Source organism: Psammomys obesus, unplaced genomic scaffold, assembly GCF_907164565.1.
Source record: "Psammomys obesus unplaced genomic scaffold, mPsaObe1.curated_primary_1811, whole genome shotgun sequence".
NCBI classification, from domain to species: domain Eukaryota; kingdom Metazoa; phylum Chordata; class Mammalia; order Rodentia; family Muridae; genus Psammomys; species Psammomys obesus.
Genome location: NW_026590699.1, coordinates 5,548,735 through 5,574,979, shown reverse-complemented (window position 1 = coordinate 5,574,979; position 26,245 = coordinate 5,548,735). Strand labels below are relative to the sequence as shown.

General features: G+C 46.4%; 2 protein-coding genes across 6 annotated transcripts in view; one reads left to right on the top strand and one right to left on the bottom strand.

Moving 5' to 3' along the window:
- The first annotated feature begins 1,151 nt into the window (after window positions 1-1,151).
- Window positions 1,152-17,772, top strand: Lamp1 (lysosomal associated membrane protein 1). Of its 2 annotated transcripts, none has more exons than XM_055608429.1 (9): window positions 1,152-1,371; window positions 6,393-6,511; window positions 8,488-8,707; window positions 9,150-9,308; window positions 12,844-13,022; window positions 14,683-14,802; window positions 16,051-16,117; window positions 16,206-16,376; window positions 16,841-17,772. In XM_055608429.1, exons 1-9 carry the CDS (start codon window positions 1,326-1,328, stop codon window positions 16,978-16,980), a joined length of 1,221 nt encoding a protein of 406 aa, XP_055464404.1. In that variant the 5' UTR covers window positions 1,152-1,325; the 3' UTR covers window positions 16,981-17,772. The 2 variants fall into 2 exon arrangements, with proteins under 2 accessions (XP_055464404.1, XP_055464403.1); XM_055608428.1 differs by having other exon boundaries at window positions 6,390-6,511.
- A 1,365-nt stretch (window positions 17,773-19,137) lies between these two features.
- Window positions 19,138-26,245, bottom strand: part of Grtp1 (growth hormone regulated TBC protein 1) — a 24,033-nt gene continuing 16,925 nt past the window's right edge. For 3 of the 4 annotated variants that reach the window (XM_055608431.1, XM_055608432.1, XM_055608434.1), the window contains 3 exons: window positions 22,005-22,177; window positions 21,745-21,930; window positions 19,138-19,387 (listed from right to left, as the gene is read on the bottom strand). In XM_055608431.1, the coding sequence (XP_055464406.1) occupies window positions 19,298-19,387; window positions 21,745-21,930; window positions 22,005-22,177 (449 nt within the window). In that variant the 3' untranslated portion in view covers window positions 19,138-19,297. The remainder of the gene's footprint in view (window positions 19,388-21,744; window positions 21,931-22,004; window positions 22,178-26,245) is intronic. The other variant, XM_055608433.1, reaches the window with a different exon arrangement.

The following is a 26,245-nucleotide window of genomic DNA, read 5'->3' as shown; positions in this document are numbered from 1 at the left end:
AGGCAAGTGTCCTACCGCTGAGCCACCTCTCTGTCCCCTATTCAGTGGATTTATAAAGTTAAAAGAAAAATTAAAGAGGCATTTTCCCCACTCTACCCCAATTGCCTGAGTCAGGAAGACCCTGTTCTTTAAAGAGTCACAGGTCTCCAGGTTCTTTTTAAATTTTTATTTTGTGGATGAGAGTTTTACTTGAATGTATGCCTGTGTATCATGGGCCTGTATGGGACATTCAGAAATCAGATGAGGGCATCAGATTCCCTGGACCTGAAGTTATGGATAGTTGTGAACCATGTGAGTGGTGGGAATGGAACCAAGGTCCTACACAAGAGCAAGTGCCCTCAACCACTGAGCCATCTCTCCAGCCCCTCTGCCAGTTTCTTGTTCTCTGATCAAAGAATAAACTCCAGTTATTGGGTCCACAATTCTGAGAATGAGGAAAAAATCAGCTTGAATGAAAAATCTGAAACAGGAGGCATCCTCAAGCTAAAACTCAGGGATTTCTAGCTGGACATGGTGATGCACACCTTTAGTCTGAAGGCACTCTGAAGGCAGAGAGGCCGGCTCATCTCAGAGTTTGAGGCCAGCTAGGAATATACAGCGAAATCTGTGCTTCCCACACTCTCAACACTTGCCACCACCTACATGTCCTTAAGGAGTGTCCTGTTCATGGACACAGTTGGGGCTGACCCTAGACACTGGTCTGGGCCTACAGGTAGCCCGTGAGCCTGAAATTGAGACCAGCCTGTGATTAGCCCACGGGTCTAGCTGTCCTTATCCACCTGGAATGGATATGCATGCTGTCCTTAGATGTAAACACTGGTATTGACCTAAACATGGATGTCAACCTAAGACTGGGCTGCAGGCCTTAGGCTGGCTTGGACCTGAACGACGCATGCAGCTGGCCTAAGGAGCTCGGCCCAGCCTTCACGGCTTCCCGTTTCCACCCTCACTTTCTCAGGCAACGTTTCTTCTTTCCTTTCTCAAAGCCACAACCTACTTTCCATTTCAGGATACAGGGGAAAAGACCCGAGGGAAGGCATCACGTGGCCCGGGGATCACGTGATCGCGACCGTCACGTGCCGGCATCACGTGCCGAGTGGAGCGTCCAGAAGTGAGAAGGCCGGGGCCAGGCAGGCTCTCGCGAGACCCCCTCGGCTCACGTGACCGGCGGGCGCGGCGCTGCTCACGTGACAGGCGCTGCCGGCCTCAGGGTCTCTTCGGTGCCGGCGCCGCAGCTGCCGGTCCTCTCGAGTCGGTGGACGCGCCTTCCCGCCGGCCCCGCCGCCCGCGCAACCGCCGCACCCCGGCCTCGGCTGCGTCGTGCCATGGCGGCCCCTGGCGCCCGGCGGCCGCTGCTCCTGTTGGTGCTGGGTAAGCCTGGGAGGGCCGGGCGGGGTCGGCGTCTCGGGACGGCCGGGAACGGGGCGCCAGGCCGGGCGGGAAGGGAAGGGGCCGCCCGGGCCGCGGTCGTCGAATAGGCCTCGAGCCGGCCGGCTCCGCAGTAGCGCTTGCCGCCTCGGAGCCCGCGCGGGCCTGAGGGCGCGGGTGCGGGCGGGGAGCCCAGCCTGAGGCGCTCGGAAAGGAGCTGGGCTGGAGTTCCTGGCAGGCGGTGCTGCCTGCACCTGAGCTGCGTTGTGAGAGGAACGGGGCTGCCCCTGCCCCTGCCTGAGGTGCCCTTTCTCACCTCCGCTGTTTCCCGGGAACGCGGAGGGGTTGGCTGCGGTGCCAGCGTCTGCGGGCCCCGAGCTGGCGAGAGTTCACCTGGGCCGTACACATGCTCACGAATTCCCGAGCACCTCTCAAGACCCATCCGACACCACGACTCTGTAACTGTGACGTTATGGAATTTATTTTCCTTTTTTTTTTTTTTTTTTTTTTTCCTGCTTGTGTGAAGTGAACTCTCATCTATGAGAGAAGAGAGGTGCGCTTACTCGGCGGTCTCTAATCGGAAGCCTTTTGTTAAGGGACCTGTGCCCCTTAATGGCTCAGTAGTTGTAACTAGAATAGGAATTGCTGAAACAAGTTCTGTCCTGTCAGAATGGCTTTATTAGAAGAGCTCACAGGGCTCGGGGATGTAACTCAGCATTACAGTAATTAGTATTACTTATGGGCCCGGAGTTAAATCTCCAGCACAGCCAAATATACTTAAAACCCTTAGAATGTTTATACTATAAAAAAGGAAGGGGGCTTCAACTATGTAGAACATACTGTCCTGAAACGCATAGGTATTCGCCTGACTCTGCTTCCCAAATCTTGGTTGGTACTAAATCGCTGGGACATCATGCCAGGCCTCATTTCATGTTTTTAAAACTAAGCTCTGGCTGGCAAGGTGGTTTACACCTTTAATTCACGCTAGGAAGGCAAGAGGATCTCTTTAACAGGCCGTTGTGGTCTATGTAATGAGCTATAGGATAGGCGGGACTAGAGACACTGCTGCAGACATAAAATAATTAAGAAATAAATAAATGAAACTAACCTGTGGTGCCTCACACTTGTTAGACTTGGGGGCAGGGGAATTTAGAATTGGAGGTCAGCCTGGTAACGGTAGTGAAAGCCCCTCCACTTTTTTTTTTTTTTTTTTTAACTGGATGTGTCGGCTTGTGCCTGTAATCCTAGCGCTTAGCAGTCTGATGTGGGAGAATTTCTGTGACTTGGAGGCCAACCTAGGCTACAGAGTAAGACACTGTCTCAAAACAGAATTAAAGTGGGTAGGGGAAAATCTGTGACACCGTATACTTACGCCATGTTATGTTCCAACTTTCATAAAAGAACTTGAGCAACTTCGATTTAGAGCTTCCTTAAATATTTGTTTTAATTGTGTGGCTTCAAAAATAATTTTATCTTTAAAAAAGTTCTATAACTTCGGAATTGTTAATTGTTCCTATATTAATTGCCAGCTCTTCCAAATTTCCGGTGTGTTGAGTTGCTTAATAGAAAGCAGAGTGTGAACTGAAACTAGTATGTATGGTTGCTTAATAGGACTGTTGAGTTGTTGGGCTAACCCCATGACCTTCCCCTTTCTGGATGAGCCCTGTTAGTCCAGAAGTATGAGAAGTCCTTGCTAATTAATGTCAGTCTGGATTGTGGGATCTTGAATTCTTCACTAGATTGCTGGTCTGTGGTCTTGTAATTTGGGATTTATATTCTGTTAGAACCAATTCAGACATTGTTATCTTGACCTGGCCTTTGCTGTGCGTATGCAGATTGTAGCAGACTGACACCTGTACTGGGAATGAATGGCCTGTCTCCTTTGCTCGATTAATAAGAGCCCCAGCCTTTTGTCCAGACACATGTGAGTGCACGGAACTAGCTTTAAAGCAGTAGTCCTGAACTGAATTAAGCAAAAGGAGCTTTCTAGATGTACAAACACTTGTCACTTTTCTCCCACAGCAGTTTGCATAGCATGTACCGGCCTTATGGATGCTAGCCAGCAGGGAGGAAGCTAGCCATCATCCCTCTAGAGGTGGCAGTTGGAACTTTGGCCCTTTAGTTAAGTGTTCAAAGGTGATTGTGCTTCACTAGATAAGAAATTGGATTTGAAGGAAAGAAGCCAAGATAATTTAGGGTGTAGTTGGTTGGCGACAGGGTCTCACTATGTAAGTAATCCAAGCTGGTTTCAAAAATACTTATTTACCAAGTGCCGAAGATGCAGCGTGGTCGTTAGGCCATACACCAAAGCAAACAAAAACTGGGCTACTCACTTGCCTTGCCCTTGAAGCAAGTTAGTATCTCTGGGCCTCTCCACCTCAATAGGAGGGAATCACAGTGACAACAAACTTTTAGGGTTGTCATAGTAATTTAATTGAAAAGTGCTTTGAGAAATGTTTGTCACAAAGTAAATGTGTCACAAGTACTTGTTAAGTAGGTCTTCCTGGTGGCAACACACTTGAGTCCAAGAGTCCTAGTAAATCCTGTGCAAAGAAACAAGAGAGCCCCCAAAACAAAAGGGATTGAGAAGCAAGGCTTTTTGATTAAGTGGTGAACTGCTGAGACACTCTGACAGCCAGCCTTGAGGTTCTGTGCTCTTCCTGTTCTCTGTTGTGTAACCTCAAGGTGGTTAGGTGGTTGCTACTGGCTCCAAGGTCACGTAGCTAGTAACTGGTGAAGAGCTTCTGACTTAAGCTTGTGTGCTTCCCTCTGCTTACTAGTTGCAGGGAAGGGAGTTTCCACAAGTGTGTTTTAAAAGAACTAGCCATCATTGCTCTTTGACCCCTGGAGAAAGGAGCAGGTCCTTAGCAGGCAGGTGGGGACTCCTGGCAGCTGCCCCTGTTCCAGTCCCAGGATTGTTGTAGGCATCTTAACAAATTAGAAAATTGTTCTTTTTGTTTGAAGATTTAAAACTTGCATGCCTTTTAGACAATTTTTAAAAGATATGTTTTATGTGCATGAGTGTTTTGCCTGCATGTATATGCCTAGTGCTTGCCGAGGTCAGAAGGGGACATTGGATCCCCTACAACTGGAATTATAAATTCACTGTGTGAATGCTGAGAATCACCCAGGTCTTCTGCGATAACAAGTGCTCTGAATCCCTAAGCCATCTCTCTAGCCCCTTTTTTATTTTAAATATTTTAGTTTTGTCTATTTTATGCATGAGTGTTTTTTTTTTTAATAATTTTTATTTTATGTCATTAGTGTAAAGGTGTCAGACCCCTTGGATCTGGGGTACAGACAGTTGTGAGCTGTTATGTGGGTGCTGGGAATTGAACCCGGGTTCTTTGGAAGAGCAGACAGAGCTCTTAACTACTGAGCCATCTCTCCAGCCCCATGCATGAGTGTTTTGCCTGCTTATATGTCTGCACTGTGTGCATGCAGCGCCCACAGAGGCCAGAAGAGGACTTCAGATCTTGCAGAACTAGATTATAGATTTTTATGAGCTGCCATGTTGTTGCTGGAAACTGAACCTGGGTCCTCTGAAAGAGCAACCAGTGCTCTTCTCCTCTGAGCTGTCTCTCTAGTCCCTATCTACCCCCATTTTATTTTTTTAAGGTGGGAGTAGTAATGTTAAAGATGGCTTAATGTTAAAGATCCCAGAGAATGGGAGCAGTTAGCTGGGAAAGGGTGTGTTCTCAAAAGCCATAAAATTTATTTTAAATTTTAGTAATACTTGTTTTCCTCTGAATATACATGTTTACTAGATTAGGGGAGGGGATGATTAACCAATTACAAGAAAACTCATGAAAAGACAGATTAGGCAGAGCTGGACTGTGTACTCCCATGGGGGTATCTGCCGTGTTGAGTGTGACCTCAGATCCTTCTAAGGGCATCCAAGCCAAGAAAGTCTTAGGCCTGCAGTAGTGACATTTCCTGCCCTCAGTCAGGCTGCAAGTCTTTCTAGTTTATTTTGCGTATGTGTGAGGGGTGCTCACAGAGGCAGAAGATGTTGGACCCCCTAGAACTGGAGTTACAAGAGGGTGTGAGCTACCTGATGTAGGTGCTGGAGCTCAAACTTGGGTCTTGTGGAAGAGCAGTAAGTACTCTTGACCACTGAGCTGTCTCTCCGACCCCTATTTTCAGTTGTTTGTCTGAAACGGGGACTTGGTATGTAGCTATGGGCTGGCCTAGATAAACTGGGTTGGCCAAATACTTGTGTGATCCTTCTGCCTTTGCCTGTCTTGTTCTGGGGTTACATGTATATGCCACTACAATTTAGCTATTATGCTGGTGAGTTTTGTGTAAGCTTGACACAAGCAAGAGCTCTCTTGAGACAAGAGAGCCTCTACTGAGAAAATCTTCCCTCTAAGATGGGCTGTAGGCAAGCCTGCAGGGCATTTTCTTTATTAGTGACTGATGGGGGAGGGTCCAGCCCATTGTGGGTGGTGCCATGCCTGGGCTGGTGGTCCTTTGTTCTATAATATAAAAGTGGGGAGCAAGCCAGTAAGCAGCACCCCTCCATGGCCTCTGCATCAGCTCCTGCCTCCAGGTTCAGGTCCTGTTTGAGTTCCTGTCCCGACTCCCTTCAGTAATGAACAGTGATATAGAAGTGAAAGCCAAATAAACCCTTCTGCAAGCTGCTTTTGGTCATAGCAATAGTAACTCTTACTAGGCTAGCCATGTTGTGTTTTCAAAATTTTATTTTTATGTGCATGTGTTTGGGAGGGTTTGTGTGTATTATTTACCCTTGGAGATGAGAAGAGAGCACTGGATCCCGAGGAAGTGGAATTACAGAAGGTTGTGGGCTGCAGTGTCGGTGCTGGGGACCGAGCCTTAAAAAGATAGTTTTCTATGGAGTCCAGGGTCGGAACACCTTCAGTATTAGGACAACAGCCTGTGACTCACTTGTCTAGTTCAGTGTTTACCGAACGTGGTGAATCTTAATAAAAGGTGCAGAAAACAAGAAATACCAGTTGTGCTTTGAAGTCAATGTCTGATTGTTTCTTCTTTACTGGAAGCAGCAGGCCTTGCACATGGTGCCTCGGCATTTGTGGTGGAAGATGACAATGGCACGGCTTGTATAATGGCCAACTTCTCTGCCTCCTTTCTCATCACCTATGAGACTGAACATGGTTCTCAGGTAGGAGAAAACAACATTTGTGAGACTGAAAAATTACCCTACTTGAGTCTAGCCTTCTCACTTGTGCATATAGCATCTAGGCCAGTCGGTAATTTCTGCACAACAAACTACTGTGGAATGATAACATTTTCTGAATTTCTTCCTGGTTATTTTACAGTCACCTTGCACTACCGCAATGGTAAACGGCGAGTTTGCTAAACTTCCCTGGTGCTCCTTGGTTAGCTTTCTTATATTTTTCATGTTCAATAAAAAGCTCTAGATTTATTTGATCTGCTTCATTTGCTTCAGAATATCACTGTATCCCAAGAGATGTATTCTAAGTGGTGGCTTGGTGAGCAGTTCTGCCGACTGTATTCCTTTAAGAAAGATGCTCTAAGTGGGCTGAAATAGTGACACACACCTTTAGTACCAGCACCCAGAAGGAGGCAGAGGCAGGCCAGCCTACAAGGCTGAGAGTTCTGAGTCAGTCAGGACCACACATTGAGACCCTATCTCAACAAATTAGCAAACAAACAAAAATACATTCTTAGTGATTACATTAAAGCAAGTTTGTGTTTCTACAGTTCTTAGATGGCTAGCAGATGAGTTGCCTACTATATTTTCTTTTCTTTCAGTTACCTGTCAGTAGACATTTCACACATTCATTATGTGTAATTACCCGTTTAAGTACATCCCTGACTCATGACATACACCACACATGTAATCTTACAACTTAACAAGGACCAGGAGTTCAGGCCTAGCCTGGGCTATGCAAAGTCTTGTCTTAGTAATTCAGCCCTGAGTTACATTTGTTTTCAGTTCTTGATTGGAACTGTCTCGTCCATTTCACAACCCATATAGCAGCACTCAGTTCTGTGCTGGAGAGCAGTGGATACTCATTTGTATTCGTTAACATGTTAATGTGGAAAGACCTGCTTTTAGAGAAATGCCTTGTAATAGTAAATATTGCTCCAAGACTTTATAAGCTTCTAATTTATGTTTTTAAAAATTATTTATTTTTGTAAATTAGTGTTTGCATGTATGTCTGTGCAGTGCCTATAAAGGCCAGAAGAGGAATCAGATCTCCTGGAACTGGAGTTCAAGTTAGTTGTGAGCCACCGTGTGAATGCTGAGAATTTAATCTAGGTCCTCTTGAAGAGCAGCCAGTAACCACTGATAGTCCCTCCAGCCTCTCTAGTTTACTTTTAAAAGGAGAGAGAAAGAGAGAGAATATGGATAGAAGCCAGAGGACAACTTGGGAGAATTAGTCTTTCTAACATGTGGGTCCTGGGATTTGAACTCATGTTGTTGGGTCTGATGGCAGGTGCATTTACCCGCTGAGCCATATTGCCTGCCTCTGCTTTTTATTTGTCTTATGTGAGATATTTTTTGTTCCAAAAATAGTGGTATTATCAAGTTAGATTCTTTACTTTCAAGGTAATTTTAGCTTTGATTCTGTTACAAGTTGAAATTAGTTTAATAGTAGAGTTTAAAATTTTTTATATTTATGTTATGTTTTATTACAAAGCATTGGCTGGCCTCAGTCTTGTAATCTTCCTGCCTCCCCCTGAGTACTAGAATTAAGGTGTGCACACAGTGAATGAGAAACAGATTTTAACTATGACTAAGTCAGTCCTCTCACACTTGATTCACTTGTCATCCTATTTCTGTTAGTGACACTGAAGTGAGCTTCTTATTGGTTACCTTACAACTTGAGAACTTGTAGAACACTTTGTACGTGCACCTGTCATAGCCAGTTAGTATTTCAGAATACTCAGAAGTTTGAAGGAGGTAGAAATGGTGGCCACCCTGGTTTAATCTGCACACATAGTTTGCATGTGTGGAGTAATGTGTACAAATACTACCCAAGTAGAGTATCTTTTGTGAGTGACTGCTTCAACATTGACTGAAGGTTCCGTGCATTTAGATATGTCTTTGGCAGTTGTCTCCTTAGCATACATTCTCATGGAGTATCAACGGAATTGTATTTGTTCTAGAATTCGACCATTTTCCTGCCGCCCTCTGCAGAAGTGCTGAAAAATAGCAGTTCTTGTGGTGGAAAAAATGCTTCTGAACCCAGACTCGCAATTGCTTTTGAAAGAGGATATTTACTGAAGCTCAACTTCACAAGAGATGCAACACGTTACAGTGTCCAGCACATGTATTTTACTTATAACTTGTCAGACACACAACATTTTTCCAATGCCAGCACCAAGGGTAAGACCTCTGTGATAAAATGCAAAACCAAAGGGAGGGGTAGAAAACTGGCCTTTCCACGTGCCATGAGGGTCTGTTACGTATGCCTGCCTTTCTGAATCATGACTTCCCTTTCCTGTCCTTTCTTTTAGATGCTTGCTAGAGCCTAAGTATGCTTTCTCTGGTACTTGAGGCTTTTTCACTAGCCACTGTGTGTCTGACTGCATGTTGGCTCAACAGTACATGGCATGGATTCCCTCTTCCTCTTCTCCACTTTCTTTCCTCAGTCTCTGAAATTTACAGTTTGCCTGCCCTGGCGTTTTTCTTTCAAAGGCCAACAAAACTGTTCTTGAGCTTCAAAAGAAAGAAAATAATACAAGATGGTAGTAATTAAGTCACTTTTAACTAAGTACTGCAAATAGTTAAAAATTGTGTTTTGTTTTGTTTGTTGATTGGGATGCAGGGATCTACACTGTGGACTCCGTAACTGACATCAAGGCAGACATCAATAAGACGTACCGATGTTTTAGTGCTATCCAGGTCTACATGGGCAACGTGACCATCACACTCCTTAATTCCACTATCCAGGCCTACCTGCCGAATGGCAACTTCAGCAAAGAAGGTAAGGTGCTGGGTGAGGTCCTACAGGTGACACACTCCCCAGTGGAGCGAGTCTGCACCTTGGTCTGGCAGCCTTTCTGCTTTTAAGAGATGGTGGCCTTTAAAGAAGGTGAGAGTGGGCAGATCCTCAAGAGGAGGATAGAAAGTTAGTTAACACAAGCTGTCCCAGTCATCTGTCCAGTATACAGGTGTGATCCTGTGGGTATTGAACAAAACACTCTACCCGCCAAACAGTTTGTTCAGACCAGACAATCTCAAGTTGACTTTACCTTTCTGAGGAGGTGTGATTCCTGGCCTTCATCTGTTAACCAGCCCGGGGCCCCTGATGCTTCTTTGCCCCAAATTATCCATTGAAAAGGTGAGGTCATGTGATTTGCTTAAGATTTACCTGACTGCTTGCCCTGACTTCCTTCTCAGGTCTCTTCAGTAATTTTGTTGTTGTTGTTGTTGTTTTGAGACAAGGTTTTTCTGTGTAGCCATAGCTGTCCTGGACAAACTTTGTAGACCAGGGTGGCCTTAAACTCACAGAGATCCATCTGCCTCTGCCTCCCGAGTGCTGGGATTACAGACATGTACCACCGCATCTGGCTATCTTCAATAATCTTAATGAATACTGTGATGTGACCGCTGGATAGAGCTAACTCAAGTGTTATCTCAGTGCTATGTCATTTGCAGGCAGCACGTATAAGGTGTATTTTCTCAGCAGATGACCCTATTCTGCCATCTAAAGTTAAAAAGAAAGTATTTTATTACATATGAAGCTAATTGTGAAGGATAGCATCTAGAAGCTTTGTTGTGACATGTCACCCCGTTTTGTTTTGTTAGCACAGGGTCTCTCTTTTATGTAGCTCTGACTATCTTGGAACTCACTTTGTAGATCAGGCTGGTCTCAAACTCACAGAGATCCACCTGCCTCTGCCTCCTAAGTGCTGGGACTAAAGACTTGCACCACTGCACCTGACAACATAACCACTTGCATTAGGTGCTCTTGCACTAACTTAAGCAAAGCCCAGTTGTTGCGATAGTCATGGTCTAAAATATGTTCTGATATATTGTTGTGACACAAATAGAGTTGGTCTTTTTGGTTGTATGAGGTTTTTGTGGGGGAAAGTTCCCTTTTTAAAAAATGGTTTTATTTTATGTGTATGTGTTTTGCCTGTATGTGTATTTGTGCACTGGGTTCATGCTTGGTGTCCAAGATAGCCAAAAAGAGGGCATTAGATCATCTGGACACTGGCATTAAAGACACTTGAGAGCCACCAAGTGGATGCTGGGGAAAACAAAACAAAACTGGTCTTCTGGAGGAGCAACAAGTTCTCTTAACCTATTGAACCATCTCTTCAGCCCATAGATGGGCTTTTCTGTTTGCCAATGCAATGACAAAGGTGTTATTGACAGAACAAAGGGTAAAATAACAACCCACACACATAATTAGGAGAATTGAGTGGTTCTGCAAGATGGTAACTTGGGTCAAGTCCTGCCAGCTTCACTGCTTCTACTCTTCCATACAGACTTTGCTTGTTACAGCAGTGGGCCTTTTCCGTAGGTGCATATGAGACTTCTTGTGGGGATGAATTAGGTAGACTGACAAAAGTTGGGAACAGCCAGTACCCGCAGTGCCAAAGCTTCAGGTTATCCAGGCCGGTTGTGTGTGGTACAAATGTGGGGTTAGTTTTTCTTTTTAAAAAAATAACTTTGTGTGTGTGTGTGCATGTGTGTGCATGCTTGTGCGTACGTGCAGTGCAGTGCATGCATGTAGGGGGGAGGTCAGAACTCAACCCTTGGGAGGCAGTCCTTTTACTACCTACAATGTTTGGTTTTTCCACAAGCAATTCTTGATGCTGAATCTGATTTTTACCTCTCCAAAATTTTATTTTCCTTCTACTCTTATTTGCTAAAGCTTTTAGTAATCTATTAGCAATCCTTGGATAGTTAATTGTACTATTCCAAGAATCATAGAGAAACAGCAAAAAAGCTCATCAATTTAATCCTGCAACCAAGTAAGCGTGGGACTTAGAATACGTCTTTTGGCTTAGATGGCCATGTTAGGGTTCTTGCTAGGGACTTCCAGGAAGCTGATTCCCGTAGGAAACGTATCTTCCGCCTGGCAACATAATTTTATGCTTACATAGCACATTTTTTATGTTTTCACAGACAATTCCTGGAGTTAGTGTAGCAATTGAGATAGGTTTTTTCTGTGTAGTCCTGACTGTCTTGGAACTCTGTGAACCACGCTGGCCTCAAACTCAGAGATCCACCTGCCTCTGCCTCCCAAGTGCTGTGATTAGTCATGTGCCACCACTGCCTAGCTGCAGGCAAAACACTTTAAACACATAAAATAAAAAATAAAATCTTTAAGGAGGAAGTAAAGCACAGGCCAGGATAGGTGAAGCTGGCCTTTTTTCTGGGGTTTGTTTTTTGTTTGTTTGTTTGTTTGTTTGTTTTTGCGCACATGTGTGTGTAGAAGCAGGTCTGGCAGATCGTACTCAACCTGAAATGGGCTGAAGATGGTGCTGCTACAGGCCCGAGGATAGACCAACCAAGGTCTTACCAGGTTCAGGGGCATCTGCCAGGCACCAGACTTTCCAGTTGACCAGTGGACTGATATTTGTTTGTTTGTTTGGCGAGGTGAGGGTTGACTGAGTTTGTGCACAAGTACAGGTGCCCTTAGAGGCTAGAGATGTAGTTACATGCAGTCGTGAGTTGCTTAACATGGCTACTGGAAACATAATGTGTGTTCTTAATCACTAAGCCATCTCTCTAGCCTTGTTTGTTCATGCCTCTTTGTCATCATTGTGGGGATTTTTTCTTTTTTAATGATGTGTGTGTCTTTGTGTGGGTATGTGCACTATCTGAGGAAACCAGAAGTACTGGATCTCCCTTGGATCGGTGGGAGATGGTGAGAACCATCAAGCCCATCTCTCTAGCCCAATTATTCATGGTTTAATCTTGAAGGTTTGTTATGTGTAAGTTAAACATAGGAGAGAATTCTTCCATGACTTTGAAAAGTTAGTAATAACAGCCTGTAATAGCAGACCCCCTCCTCTCTTCTCCCCTCCCCTTCCCTGCAGGCTTTTGCACATTCTTGCTGCTAGAACTAGGCTGTAGTTAGTTCATGTGTTCTTATAAATGGCAGGCCTGCCCAGGCCCTGACTGTCAAGAGCCCAAGTCTTGTTTCTAGCAGTGACAGCTCAGTAAATACTTGAATTCATGCATATGGTAGGACCTAGACATTGCTCCCTCACGGCAGGGTAAGGCTTTCTCTTTGCCTCATAATATAGGTTTTATATGTCTGCGTGCCCACCGAGAAGGAAGGCTAAGTGGAAAGAGTATGGGTTGGGGGCAACAAGCAGCTAGCGTGCTCTGGGGCCTCTTCCTGCTTCTTACGTGCTTAGCAGTCACTGGTTGGGGGAATGCCTTTCAGAGTTCAGAAGTGGGTTTTTCCAGTTCTGACATGTACTCCAGCATGTGGGGTAGTTGTGATAAGCAAGCTGGACTTTGAACTGTCCTTCCAACTGCCTTTATTGTCCCTGCAGAGACACGCTGCACACAGGACGGGCCTTCTCCAACCACTCTGCCACCCAGCCCCTCGCCACCACCTGTGCCCACAAACCCCAATGTGTCCAAGTACAATGTGACTGGTGACAACGGAACCTGCCTGCTGGCCTCTATGGCACTGCAGCTGAACATCACCTACTTGAAGAAGGACAACATGGTAGGGAGGAATGGGGGATTGCTTTTATCATTGCAGGTTGTTGCTTAGTATGCTATCTGTTGTGCAGACCAAGAGGTGCAGAGCTAGTATGTGCCCCACTTGCTCTCTGACCACTGTTCTGAGTCTTGGGGTACATTTGTCTGAATAGGTTATGTATTATCTGCCCATGAAAGCCCACGATGAAGTGCCTCTATCCTAGTTGGAGCATTATCTTTTCCTTCAGCTTTTATCACCCAAACTTTGTGTTATTTTTACACTTCTGAAGTTGTTTGTCCCTTATATCTGTGGGGATGGGAAAGAATTGTTTGAATTTTCAGTGTATGGTTGAGCTGGGCCAAGTTTGCATGCACCTGTAGTCTTAGCCATTCAGAAAGGATGCTTGAGGCAGAAGGACCAGTTGAGGCATTGAGGATGGAGAAAGCTAGGAAAAGCATCAGGGGCTGTGTTAGGGTTCTGTAGAGGAGAACTTTAGATAAATCTTTATCTGTATACCCTGGGCCTGGTGCCACACACCTGTAATTTGAGCACTCAGGGAAGCAGAGCCAGGCGGATTGCTGTGAGTTCAAGGCCAGCCTGGTGAGTCCAGGACAGCCAAAACTACACAGAGAAGCCCTGTCTCGAAAAACAAACAAACAAAACAACTCAAGCCTCTGTATATGTGTAATATATTTATAAACCATTTTAATAGATCCCCCCCCCCCCCACACACACATATCCTAGAGTTTCTATTGCTGAGACTCCATGACCACAGCAACTCAAAGGAAAACATTTAATTGGGGCTGGTTTACATTTCAGAGGTTTAGTCTATAATCAATGTGGTGGCAAGTATGGCATCATGTAGGCAGACATGGTGCTGGAGAGGTAGCTGAGAATTCTACATCTGGATCAGCACGCAGCAGGGAAAAACAGCCAGTAGGCCTGGCTTGAGCTTCTGAAAACTCAAAAGCACCCCAAGTCACACATTTCCTCCAACAATGCCACACATCCTAATAGTGTCACTCCCTGTGGGCCTGTGGGAGCCATGTTCATTTTAACCACCATCTATTTATATAGAATGAGTCATTAGAATGGCTTATAGGCTATGGTCCAGCTACTTGAAAAATGTCTACCAATAGAAGGATCAAGAATATAGTACCTGTTCAGTTCACAGGCTTGGATGTCTTATCTCATCTTCTGGATACACCAGAATTCCAAAGTAGGCTGTAATGCCAGCAAAGAAATGGTCTCTTTAACAAGAGCAGGCAGGCAAAGCACACTTTCTTCTTCCTCATCCTTTATATAGGTTGCCATGAGGTGTGGCTCAGGTTAAAAATGAACCTTCCCACCTTAAAGGATCCAGATTAAAAGTAGATTTTACCACTTCAAATGATTTAATTAAGAAAAAAATCCCTCACAAGTGTACCCAGTCATTAGGTTTTAGTTAATTCCAGATATTGACACCAAGAATAGCTATCATGCAGTCCAGTCCAAGTCATCCATGCAAGGCACAGCATTCTGAATAACAAGTACTATTTGGGAACCTAGAAACCTGCACGGGTGTGGTTAACCATTCCTCCTGACTTGTTAGAGTGTGTGTGTCTGCTCCGTCAGCTATTAGTGGTGTCATCTGTGTTTTGAGAGGGTCACCAGAGCCTGGAGTAATGTCTTGTTTTCTTGTCAGACTGTAACCAGAGCGTTCAATGTCAACCCAAGTGACACGTATAATGGGAGCTGCAGTGTTCAAATGGTGACCCTGAAAGTGGGGAACAAGAACAGTGTCCTGGAGTTGCAGTTTGGGATGGTAAGGTTCTGTTCTCTTTCATCAGTTGGGGTGTATTCAATAGGTTTCTGTTGTGCCACCTTTTTCACACCCTTGGTATGGTGGTAGTCAGGAATTCGGGCTATTTGGAGCTGGAGGGACTATGGAGAAGCATTCACTGCTTCCTCAGGAAGGAAGAGATGACTCATGCCACGTAAGAGATGCCCACCCCACATAAGAGGACTTCTAAGTCTTCTGCTTCTCACCAGCAAATACACACTACTTAGTTATTCTGCCCATATTTGAGAAGACCTATTGTGGCTAGGTATTTGTTGGTGGCTGCAGAAAGAAGAGTGAAGCCAGGGTGTGCCACCTGTTTCTCACTGCCATTCTGTCTACCACTTGTACCATCTCCTGGGAAAAGTCACATGTATAGTTAGCAAAGTAGAATCGTGTAAATGGCACTTGGAAGTATCCTTGTTTTTGTAGTGCTGGGTCATGTATGTGCCCAGGCCCTCCTACACCCCAACTATATCCCAGCCAGCATAAATATTGTAATAGTGTCATTCAAATGAGCTCATTAATAATAATTTCTTACACTAGATTTCAAACTTTCTGTACCATTCTAAAGATATATTTTTAATAGCATGGTTGTTGTTGTTGTCTCAATTGTAGTGGATAAACTGGTACCAACAGTCTCAGAAGTTGGACATATCAATGCTTGTTTTAGTCCAAGTACTGAGAGGAACATGAGTTTAAAGACCTCACTGGGCTGCATAGTAACAATTTGTATATATATAAAAAAAAAGTCTGGCTGGGTGCTGTACCATATACCTGTAATCCCAGCATTGGCAGAGGCAGGCAGATCAATCTTGAGTTTGAAGTCTACAGAGCCAGTCCAGGACAGCCACAACTACACAGAGAAACCCTGTCTCAAAAAAAAAAAAAAAAAAAAAAAGTCTGGTAGCTGGAGCCATGACTCAGCAATTGGGAACACTAGCTGTTTTTCCAGAGGACTCAGGTTCTAGTACGATTCCCAGCACTCACATGGCAGCTCATGACTTGTCTGTAGCTCCAATTCCAGGGAATCCAAGACTCTTACCCAGACATAACTGTGGGTAAGACACTGAAGCAATCAAATAAACCAACAAGTAAATAAATGGAGAGAAAACTTGAAGAACTGACCAAAGAGCAGAGGTTTGCTCTGTTTTTATTATGTAGATATCCTGTTGACCAGGTGACACCCACTATAGATGGTCTCCTGTGCCTGACAGCTGTCGTTTCTTTCAGAATGCCAGTTCCAGACTGTTTTTCCTGCAAGGAGTCCAGTTGACTATGACTCTTCCAGATGCCATAGGTGAGATGGGCTTTTTTCTGCCTTCCTTCAGTTCATGTGCTGCTCACCCACTGTAGCCTGTGGTTGAGCAGACTCTGTCGCATTGCAGAGCCCACATTCAGCGCCTCCAACCATTCACTGAGAGCTCTTCAGGCCACTGTTGGAAACTCCTACAAGTGCAACACTGAGGAGCACATTTATGTCACTGAGGTGTTTTCCCTTAACGTCTTCAGCATTCAGGTCCAGGCCTTCAAAGTTGAAAGTGACAGGTTTGGGTCTGGTAAGTAGCATCCATTGAACAGTAGCATCTTGGAGATTCTTGTGGGGCCAGGATGTTAGGGTAGGAAACACCCTTTTCCTCTGCAAAGACCTAATCCCAGTTTAAGATTTCCCTTTGTGAGGAAGGAACTGCAGGCATAGGTATGTGAGGCAAGGATGCCATGGCTAAGGAAAGAGATTGTAGAAAATGACAGTAGTGGCTGTTTCTGAAAGCTCTCTCCAAGGAGTTTCATGTCTTGAGGGACTTGTGCCCAAGTACAGCACAGCTGACTACTGGTCCAGAGTGGTCAGCATCATTCAATCCTGGGTAGAGCGAGCTTGTGATTACTCAACTGCAAAAAAACCCACTTGTGGTCTATAGACTTCCCAAAGGTGGTGACCTTGACATCCCTGCCCTGGCCTCATCCTTTCCCCTCATGCTGGGGTGGGAGCTGAGGGGAAGACATTGGGCTGTCTTTGTTGCAGTGGAAGAGTGTATGCAGGATGGTAACAACATGCTGATCCCCATTGCTGTGGGTGGTGCCCTGGCAGGGCTGGTCCTCATCGTCCTCATCGCCTACCTCATCGGCAGGAAGAGGAGTCACGCTGGCTATCAGACCATCTAGCCTGGTGGACAGGTGCACCACAGGCTCACAGGGGCCTATTCTCATGTCCCTGAGCTTAGATAGGTGTGGAAGGGAGGCACACTTTCTGGTAAACTGTTTTCAAATCTGCTTTATCAAATGTGAAGTTCATCTTGCAACATTTACTATGCACAAAGGAATAACTATTGAAATGACGGTGTTAATTTTGCTAACTGGGTTAAATATTTTGCTAACTGGTTAAATGTTAATGTTACCAAAGTAGAGCTCTAAGGAGGACAAGAAGGCTTTTCAGAATCGGCACGGGCTCCACTCATTTGACTTTTTAAGATTTGGTATTTGGTTTCTTCATTCTTTTACTCAGATTTAAGCCTTACAAAGGGAATCTCTTTGAGAAGGTCCAAACACTTGGGCCTGTTGAGGGTGGCTGATCGTTAGGTTGCACACTTCAGAAGCTAGAACTCGAAGCAGGGGAGTCCTGCTGCACAGGCACGCACAGCATCAACCTTTGGACACTTAGCTTGGGCTGCCTGGCCTAGGGGGCTGGAATGTGGCTGGGGCATAACCACCAGTGTTTCTGTGTTCTGCCACCAATGAGCTAGCACTTTTCTAAATAGAAAATGGCATTATTTTTATTTACTTTTTGTAAAGTGATTTCCAGTCTTCTGTTGGCATTCAGGGTGGCCCTATTTCTGCACTGTGTCCAATAGTAGATTCACACTGCTGACCTGTCCTGAGGCATAGGTGGGTTGCACACTGAGCATCAGCTCATGGAACGCATTGCCTGTAACGATGCTAATAAAAAGTCTCCTTCTTTGTCTGTCTGGACTTTGTGCTTCTGTGATCCACCAAGAGAGCACTGGAAGGGATGCTTAGGTTTGGGACAGTGTTAGGATAGCCATCCTCTTGGTCAGCCTATGAGAAAAGTAAATGGTGTTTTGGTTTTTGTTAAGGAAATGTACCTCTCTGTCACAAGCTGTTTGTAGCTCCCTGGGTGCAGGAGACAGGAGTCCTGCCTTAGAAGCATCATGTGCCTCTGACTTCTGAAACCAGAAGTATAGAGAATCCAGACTGGCAGGCAAGGCCAAGGTCTGCCTGGTGGCCCTAGAACTTAGCTGCCCTCTCCTGCCTTTGGGGAGAGGGAAGATGTACCTCCAGGCACATTCTGTTGGGGTTACTGGCAGGGTTGCAAGCTCTACCTTCCTAGTCTGCATAGACTGAGCTGAAAGGAACTCTGTTCTTAGGCAAAGCTTCTCTATGCCCTCAAACTGAGCACTGAGATCTCACCATGTGACTCCACCTGCTTCCCAGTTCCCAGCCACTCTCCTTGGACACCAGGAAGTGCTGAGGAAAGCCATCTCCAGCTGTACCTTAATGGTGCGAAATGCCTTGGGAAGCATCTGAACAGTAGTGTCAGGTGCAGCTCTGAGCCACCCACTCCTGGATAGGGTCAGTACATCATGCCACAGGATTTGGGGCCACCCAGGTATACAGCTTTGGTACCATGGCTGTCGTACCTGCTGCAAAATAAGGGGCTCAGTGCTTATTTACAACTCAAGTCAGCTACCATTGACCAAGCCCTAATGATCCAACTTCATGAACAACTTGTCCCCAAGGGATAGTTAGTGATGGCCTTTTAGGCAGTGCTGGTTGTATGGGACATTAGGGTGGCTGTTTTGGAAGGCCATTCCACTGAATTGTGAACAGCCGGAAGACATGGCCCTGACCAGCCTAGCATGTAAGTTCCATCTTGAGAAAGCAAAGGATCACTGGTAACTATGCTCAGCAAATGGGTTACTGTCACACTTTGTCCCCCTAGGGACCAGTCTGTGTAGGCACAGACCACATACTCTTAGCTAGGAAAGACTCCTGGGAGGGCAGGCCTTCCTTTCCAGACAAACCAACGTCACACATGCCAGTCACTATTAACCTTCAACACTAGAAAACTCAATGCTGACATAGTTTACTCAACAAAGTGCACACAGCTCTTACCAAATTCCTGATATCTCAGCTAAAAATTTTTTTTTTTTTTAATTTGTGTATGTGTTTCAAAATGACAATTTGAAGAGTCTGTTCTCTGCTTCCACATTTGAATCCCAGGACCAAATTAAGGACATCAGAATTGGTGGCAAATGCTGAGCCATCTCACTGGACCAGATAATTCAATTATGACTCTGAAGATGGACAAAAGTGTGGAGCACTATAATTTTAAGTTACTCTTTTAAAGTTCACATTGAAAGTGTCATGATTTCAAGTATTTACAACAGGAACGATGTGGTAGGAATTTGTGAAGTGTGCTGTGGAACAGTTGCAGCAGCAGTGGCAGAGGGTGCCACTACACTCAGCTCTGTGCCTGCAGTGCAGCTCTGCAACTCTCTCGGAGCCTGGTGATGGTCGTCATGGACAGGCTTCCTGGTTCTGAAAATATTTTCTGGAAGAGAAGCAAAATGTGTTTTTCCAAACAACCCCTCACAATACATTTTCACTTTAGTTCATAAAAGGCCCTGGGGCTGGGCATGGTCTTACAAGCCTTTAATCCCAGCACCTGGGAAGGCAGAGGTAGGTAGATCTACAGAATGAGTTCCAGGACAGCCAGGGCTACACAGAAAAGTCTCAAAAGCTGCCCCCCCCCCCCAAAGAAAAGAAAGTTGGCACCTGGCAGGCAAACCAACCTGCCAAAAGATACCAAGGCTTTGACAGGAATGTGGGCTTGGGATGAGGATGCAGTCTCCCAGAAGACATGGCAGTAGAGGGGCTTACCTCAAGACTGCCATGGGGCTGCATACACTTGATTTTTGGTTTCTACAAACTCCAAACAAGAACACTGGCCACCACAGTACTCTGGTTAAGTGGGTCTGGGCACTCTTGATACCACATGCTTGGGCCAAACTCAGCACTTAAAAGCATGTCTGGGTTCTGAGTTGGCATCCAAACTGAGGGTAATGGGCGGTGTATAGCACAAGTGACACTTAAGCTTCTACTCATGAATGTAGCCTGTGAGGGAAGACATGTATGCTCTTCTGAGTTTTAGAATACACAGCAAGGGAGGAGTCGTTTTAACTCCTGAGAAAACAATCTAATCACATTCTCCAAGAAGCACTGTGTAAATGGCTGTAGGAAGACAAAAGGAACCAAGTTCAGGGTAGGTAGTCAGGGACCTTTCTTCTGAGCCATGTCACCAGACCAAATCAATTTATGACTGCAAAGATGGTAAGATCTGTAGAACACCATGATTTTACATCACTGCACAGGGACTGAATTATGAACAGCCGGAAGGTCTGTTAAGTAGATGGTGTACAAAGTATTTGAAGGTCTACATATAGACCTGTCAGCAAGCCCCAGTTCCTCATGGAGCAGGAACTGGTGACAGTCCCTGCCCAGGCACAGTGACGGACCTGCCTGTACATTCAGAGGAAAGATCAGAGTTCATCAGGCAGCCTCAAGCTAATTCTTGGTTCACACTCAAACACTTAAGTCCCTCTGCAGCCTGTGAACTGCGGGTCTGGGGAAACCTGGGGTCCTTGTCTGCTGTTTTTAGTGTATGCTGCTGCTGTATAACTGGGGTGAAGCCCCAACTCCAAGAAGCTTACAGAAGAAGCTTGCTGGCTTGGCTTCAGTGATGCATTATGAAGAGTGGGAGACAGTTGTGAGGTCATTTCCCAGGGTCCCTACTGGGCTAGACCACAGGTTCCTGTCCCTATGCCCACTCGGGGAGCTGCCCATACTTCAGAATTCAGAACCTACCTGGGTGTGTGTAGGCACCACCTACTCTTAAGGTGTGTGCCCCAAAGACAGCTTTTGTTTTGTTTTTTTTTGACACAGGGTCTTTGGTCCTAGCTATCCTAAAGCTCAGTAAGTAGACCAGTCTGGCCTTTAACTTACAAAGATCCTCCTGAGTGGGTCGGATGGGTATGAGCCACCATGCCCACCCTCCAATGGTGCTTCTTGCCAGCAAGGGGCGTCTAGCCACAGTTTGTTGGAATAGAACATATCCTTTGACTTCATTATTTCAAAAATTTTTAAGTGCTGGGTGTGATAGTGCGTACATTTGATCCCAGGAGACAGAGGCAGCTTGAGGTCGAAGTTTGGGCCTGGTGTGGTCTACATAGGAAGATCCAGGCCAGCCAGGGCTCCATGGTTAAGATCTCTGGCTCAAAATACAGACTGTTGAGAGGAACCCTCAGATTCGACCCCACACCAGATCCTGCCAGTGTCACGCAGCCCTGGGCTTCGAGGGCCTCCCAGTCCTCCAAGCTCCGGCCAGTCTCATCCCCACCTCATGCTTACAAGTTTCTGCCTGCACCAGGTCACCCAGCAGCCATCCCTAGCCTCACTACTGACCCTCTCAGGTACCATGGATTACTATGTTGTAGCAGGACAGGAGGGAGTCCACGGCCTTCTGTGCTCAACAGCCTCTGACTAGGCTGTAAGCCAGCTGAGGACAAAGAGGCCTCACTGACATGTCTCCCCCTCTCCCAGACTTGAGGGAAATCAGAGTACTTCCAACCAATGTGAACCAGAACAGGCTTTCCAGGTGAGCAGCAGTGGCCTTGGACACAAGGTCAAGACGGACTGCAGCCACCTGGGTCAGCCAGCAGCTCCCAAGCTGCAGACAAACAAGAGGAAGGAAAGCAGAGGAGCAGCCACTGGGCTGCAGCTATAGCTCACAGGCGGAGGGGGGCGCTTGTGAGGAGAGAGACTCAACAGAGGCACCGGGACACTTGGCACAGTTGCTGGGTGGGACAGAGAACCACAGAGGCCCTGCCCAGGCCAAGCAACCAGAATTACCTGCATGAATGTGTGACACTCCGTCACAAAGTCCCCTTTCGTGATCTGCTTGAACTTATCACAGATGTCTGGAACACTGCTGGCTTCCAATATAAATTCCTGGTGTTGCTTAATTAAGGTCAGAGCAACCCGGAAGATGATTTTGGAGCCTTCATTGAACAAACAATCCCAGATTCGTAGCACAGTCTGTAGAGACACAGAAATGCCCCCATCACTCCACAGTGACCCACACAGCTCCTGGGGTTGGTCAAGGTGCTCACCTCCACAGGCAGGATGTCCACAAACAGGCAGATGAACCAGCGGGACACCAGCAGGGTCCACAACACACCATGGCCATCCATCAGGGCTGCCACCGCTGGTAGCTTCATCCTCACCAGCTCTGCCAGGACCTCCTGATCCGTCTTTAGCCCCAGCATTGCTGGGCTGTAGTAATCTGCCACACAGCGGGGAAAAGGGGAACTGAGCCTCAAATCAGCAGGGCCAGGGAGCAGAAGCCTATATCCCCAGCTACCTGGGAGGCTAAGGCAGAGTGATCTCAAGCTCAATGCCCACTTGACCTACAGAGTTCAAGATCAGCCCAGATAAGTTCACAAGCCCCTGTTTCAAAATGAAGGGGGTGGAGGTGTTGTGAATGTTTTGGTTTATGACATGTAAACATGTTTTTGTTAAAATTCCAAGTTGGGGATTTTAGTTTGTTCACACCTGTTAAGTGTCTCACGCAAGAGTTGAATTCTGAGGACCTTGAGGGGTATAAATATGACAGCCCAGAGGAAGCAGGCAAGGCTGCTCAAAAGAGGGCTGCCTACTGCTGGTTCGTCCTGCTGCTGCATTTGCTGTAAGCATTTGCTGGTTTCCTGGACTTCTGGATTTCTGGATGACTGATACTGGTATTGCCCCCAAAAGAATCCTACAACCCAACGGGAAGTAGCAGAGAGAACTCCGCACCCTGTCCCCACTAACCTTGCCTTCCTACCTGGTGTTGGGGGGTTAGAAGAACCATTTACTAACCCCAAATAAAGTAGGTTTGTTTAAAAAAAAATTATGGTCAACAGGGAGGCTAAGGGTGTAGCTCAGTGGTAGGGCATTTATATGGCAGGCACAAGGTCCCTAGGTTTCACCTGTGTACACGTACACACACACACACACACACACACACAGATTCAGCACCTGTGAAAGGAAATTTTGGCATAAACTCCTCCATGGAGGAGCCATGGGGATATCCAGTTTAGTGAGCTAAACCACCAGAAGAGACAGGCTCTATGTGATTATTCTACTTCCCTGACGTAAACCCTCAGGGCGCCGATTCCAGCCACCACCAGTTGGTGAGGAATGGGAGTCATGAGCTAATGGGTGCTGTTGGGCCTCAGGGCTGGGCTGTAGCTCAGCTGGACAGTGCTCGTCTTTCTAGCAGAGAAGGCGCCCTGGATTTGATGCAGTACTGCACAAAACTAGGGACATGGCACACGCCCGAAATCCCAACAGTTGGGAGACACAGGACTTGCCTACATACCGAGCTTGAGGTTAGCGTGGACTACACAGTGAGGTGAGGGAAGAGCAGAAGGAACGGAAAAGTGGTTGTGTGGTAAATTTGATCTTATAATAAAAATCACATTCACACCACCTGACAAGTGCTTCCAACAGTATTTCATGTGAAGACGTGTCTTGCCAAAATACTTGGAGTTTCCTAATCAGTTTTTTTTTTTTTTTTTTTTTTTTTTTTTAGTTCAATGGGCAGGGGGTACATGTGGGCCATGACAGCCATACGCGTGAGGAGCAGAGGATCACTTTATGGTCTTGGTTCTCTCCGTTCAAAAATGTGGGGCCTGGGGATCAAAGGGTGGTTAGCCTAGGAGAAAAGTGACTCTAACCACCTAGCCATCTCACTGGCTTTCCTACTTAATTTTTTTTTAACTTATTAGTGCAAGGTATTGTTATAAAGTTTAACACTTGCTTTACACTACAAAAGAAATAAAAAAAAATCTGTGATAAAAAACCAGAAAACCATGGCACACTAATTTGCATCCATAGTGTCTTGTCCATGCAGTGAATGCACAACAGAGTCACTGTGGAAGAGACAAAGAAAGAAGGAAGGAAAGAAAGAAAGGAAAAAAGGAAGAGACAGAGAAAATAACTGGCCTTTTACATACTTGCTTTGCATCTGCATCTTGGAGCCTTTCCACCATTTGCTCTCTCCCTTATTTTGTTGTTGGCTTAGTCCGGGTTTTTAAGTGGTGGCAGTTTTCTGAGACAGCTCTCACTCAGAATCCCAGGATGACCTACAAGTTGTGACTCTCTTGCCTTACCCTCCTCAATGCAGGGATTACGCTGTAGGATTACATGCCAGGCTCTTCCTAACTGCACATCCCATTTAGCTGGAGGAGGCGTGTGCAGACAGCCAGGGTGTCGCCCCAGTGTCGTCAGCTCAGCAGAGGGAAAGGAGCAGAGCAGAGATTTACAGAGGAGCATTTCGTGACCTTGGCCCTGCTTGGATGCTTAGTCCAGCTTCCAGAAATAGAAATGTTAAACTCATGCCCCGTGAACTCCAGGGCTCTGAGTCTCCAAGGGGAGGATTGCATTAACCCACTACACCTTGCCACTCTCCTTCCACGCTGCTGTGGAAGACAGACCAGTGCCATACCACCCTCTGGACATTAGGTACGGACAGTGTGCACAGTCTGTGTCAGAGCCATGCACTGCCCTAGCTCCAGGGAGTGCCTCTCCTATCCAAGGGATACACTTAACCCCACACCAAGGCTCAGCCACAGCACCAGCCTGAGACAAAGTAGATGCTTCCATGTTCTGATAGCAAATCCAGGGAGAACCCAAAGACAGTGGTGTGGTCTGCTGAGACTCCACCTCTTTGCTTCTGATTGCAGATAAAGGGCATGCCAAAAGCACTTATCGTTAATACCAGGTACAGGAAGCCCATATTTGCTGGCAAAGAGGCTCTGCTGGGAACACCATGGGGGCCAGCTTGGCCCACCCTGCAAGCAGCCTAAATGAAAAGAGCGAGCCAGGTGGTGGTGGTGGTGCATGCCATTAATCCCAGCGCGCAGAGGCAGGTGGATTTCTATGGTCCCTAAAAGTTTGAGGCCAGCCTAGTCTACAGAGTTAATTCCAGGACAGCCAAGCCTACATAGAGAAACCCTGTCTCAAAATAAATAAACAAAAAAATTTTTACAAGGGAGGAAGAAGAGGAGGAAGAGGATAGAGCATGGGGAAAGCTGTGTGTGGAGACATCAACTCCTGGGACAAGGCAGAATGCTGAGTCGTGGGCTCCAGAGCTATCACACCTAGATGCGCCTATGACACATAGTACCTTACCCTGCACACCCAGGCCTTCCATGCGGATGTCTACAGCTCTGTCCACCATCAGAGAGGACCCCAGAGCCAGAGGCCCCGCCCTAAAGACCAGTGCCTTTCCCTTGCTGTAACCTGGGGTTACCACTCTGTAACGCTGCCCAGACCACAGATCCTCATCCCTAGGACACAGTCACATCCCAAGTTCAAGAACATCCTGAGGGTTGCTCCCAGATCTGAGTGGAAGGGCAAAGACAAACCTACCTGCTTTGGGATAAAGGGTCTGGGTTCCTTCATTTTGTCCTAAACCCTCACCATAGCATAAGTGCCTGCACACAGGAAGGGAGGAGTGACGTCACCACAGAGTGCCACCTGTGTCTTCTAGTCCAAATCCTACCTGGGTTGTCACAGTGCCTCACTGGGCCTCCTTCATCCCAAGGGGGACTGAATTCTGGGGGAGGCTTTCTTCCCCTGCATGTCTCCTAGTACAGAGATGAAGCTTCTCTCCTACCAGTTATTCCTACCAGTGGCTAACACACACCACCACAGGCATGGGCACCCGGGAAAAACAGCACACCGAGGCTTGGTGTCCAGCCCATGGTCGTGGGGTGCTTCCTGAAGTCTGAGGCAGCACTGCTTTCTCTCCCATCCTCTCTCTCTTGGATTTTTTGAAATAGGAATTCCCTGTGTAGCTTAGGCTGTTCTTGAATTCGTGGCCTTCTTGCCTTAGTCTCCAAAGTGTTGGAAGTACAGGTGTGTGCCACCACACCTAGCATACACTGCCGTGAGTGTGTGTGTGTGTGTGTGTGTGTGTGTGTGTGTGTGTGTGTGTGTGTTTCAAGACAGGGTTTCTCTGTGTCTTAGAGCTATCTGCAGACCAGGTTGGCCTTGAACTCAAAGATACCTGTCTACCTCTGCCTCTGAAGTCTGGGGTCAAAGGTGTGCATCACCACTGGCTAGGCTTTACACTGCTCTTTTTAATGGCTGGAAAGAGCTTCTGTGGGCTTGAAGGTCTCTATCTTCCTATCATTCCCCAATGAGAGAACTTGGAAGAGTAAGTGGTGATCATGAGCAGTAAAAGTAAACAGACTTTAAAAGACTCGGACTTTATAAAGCTGGGGACAGTGTGCGTGCCTTCCCTGCACTGAGATGCAGGGGGAGTAAGGGAGTCCTCATGAGCCCAGGAGGTCCGGGTCTGTGG

What these genes read in the sequence shown, in the direction of transcription:
- Lamp1 (XM_055608428.1), top strand. Translation starts at nt 1,326, where the DNA reads ATGGCGGCCCCTGGCGCCCGGCGGCCGCTGCTCCTGTTGGTGCTGG. An exon ending in GCTGCTCCTGTTGGTGCTGG is followed by an intron (nt 1,372 to 6,389) that starts GTAAGCCTGGGA and finishes CTTTACTGGAAG; the next exon opens with CAGCAGGCCTTGCACATGGT. An exon ending in ACTTGAAGAAGGACAACATG is followed by an intron (nt 13,023 to 14,682) that starts GTAGGGAGGAAT and finishes TTTTCTTGTCAG; the next exon opens with ACTGTAACCAGAGCGTTCAA.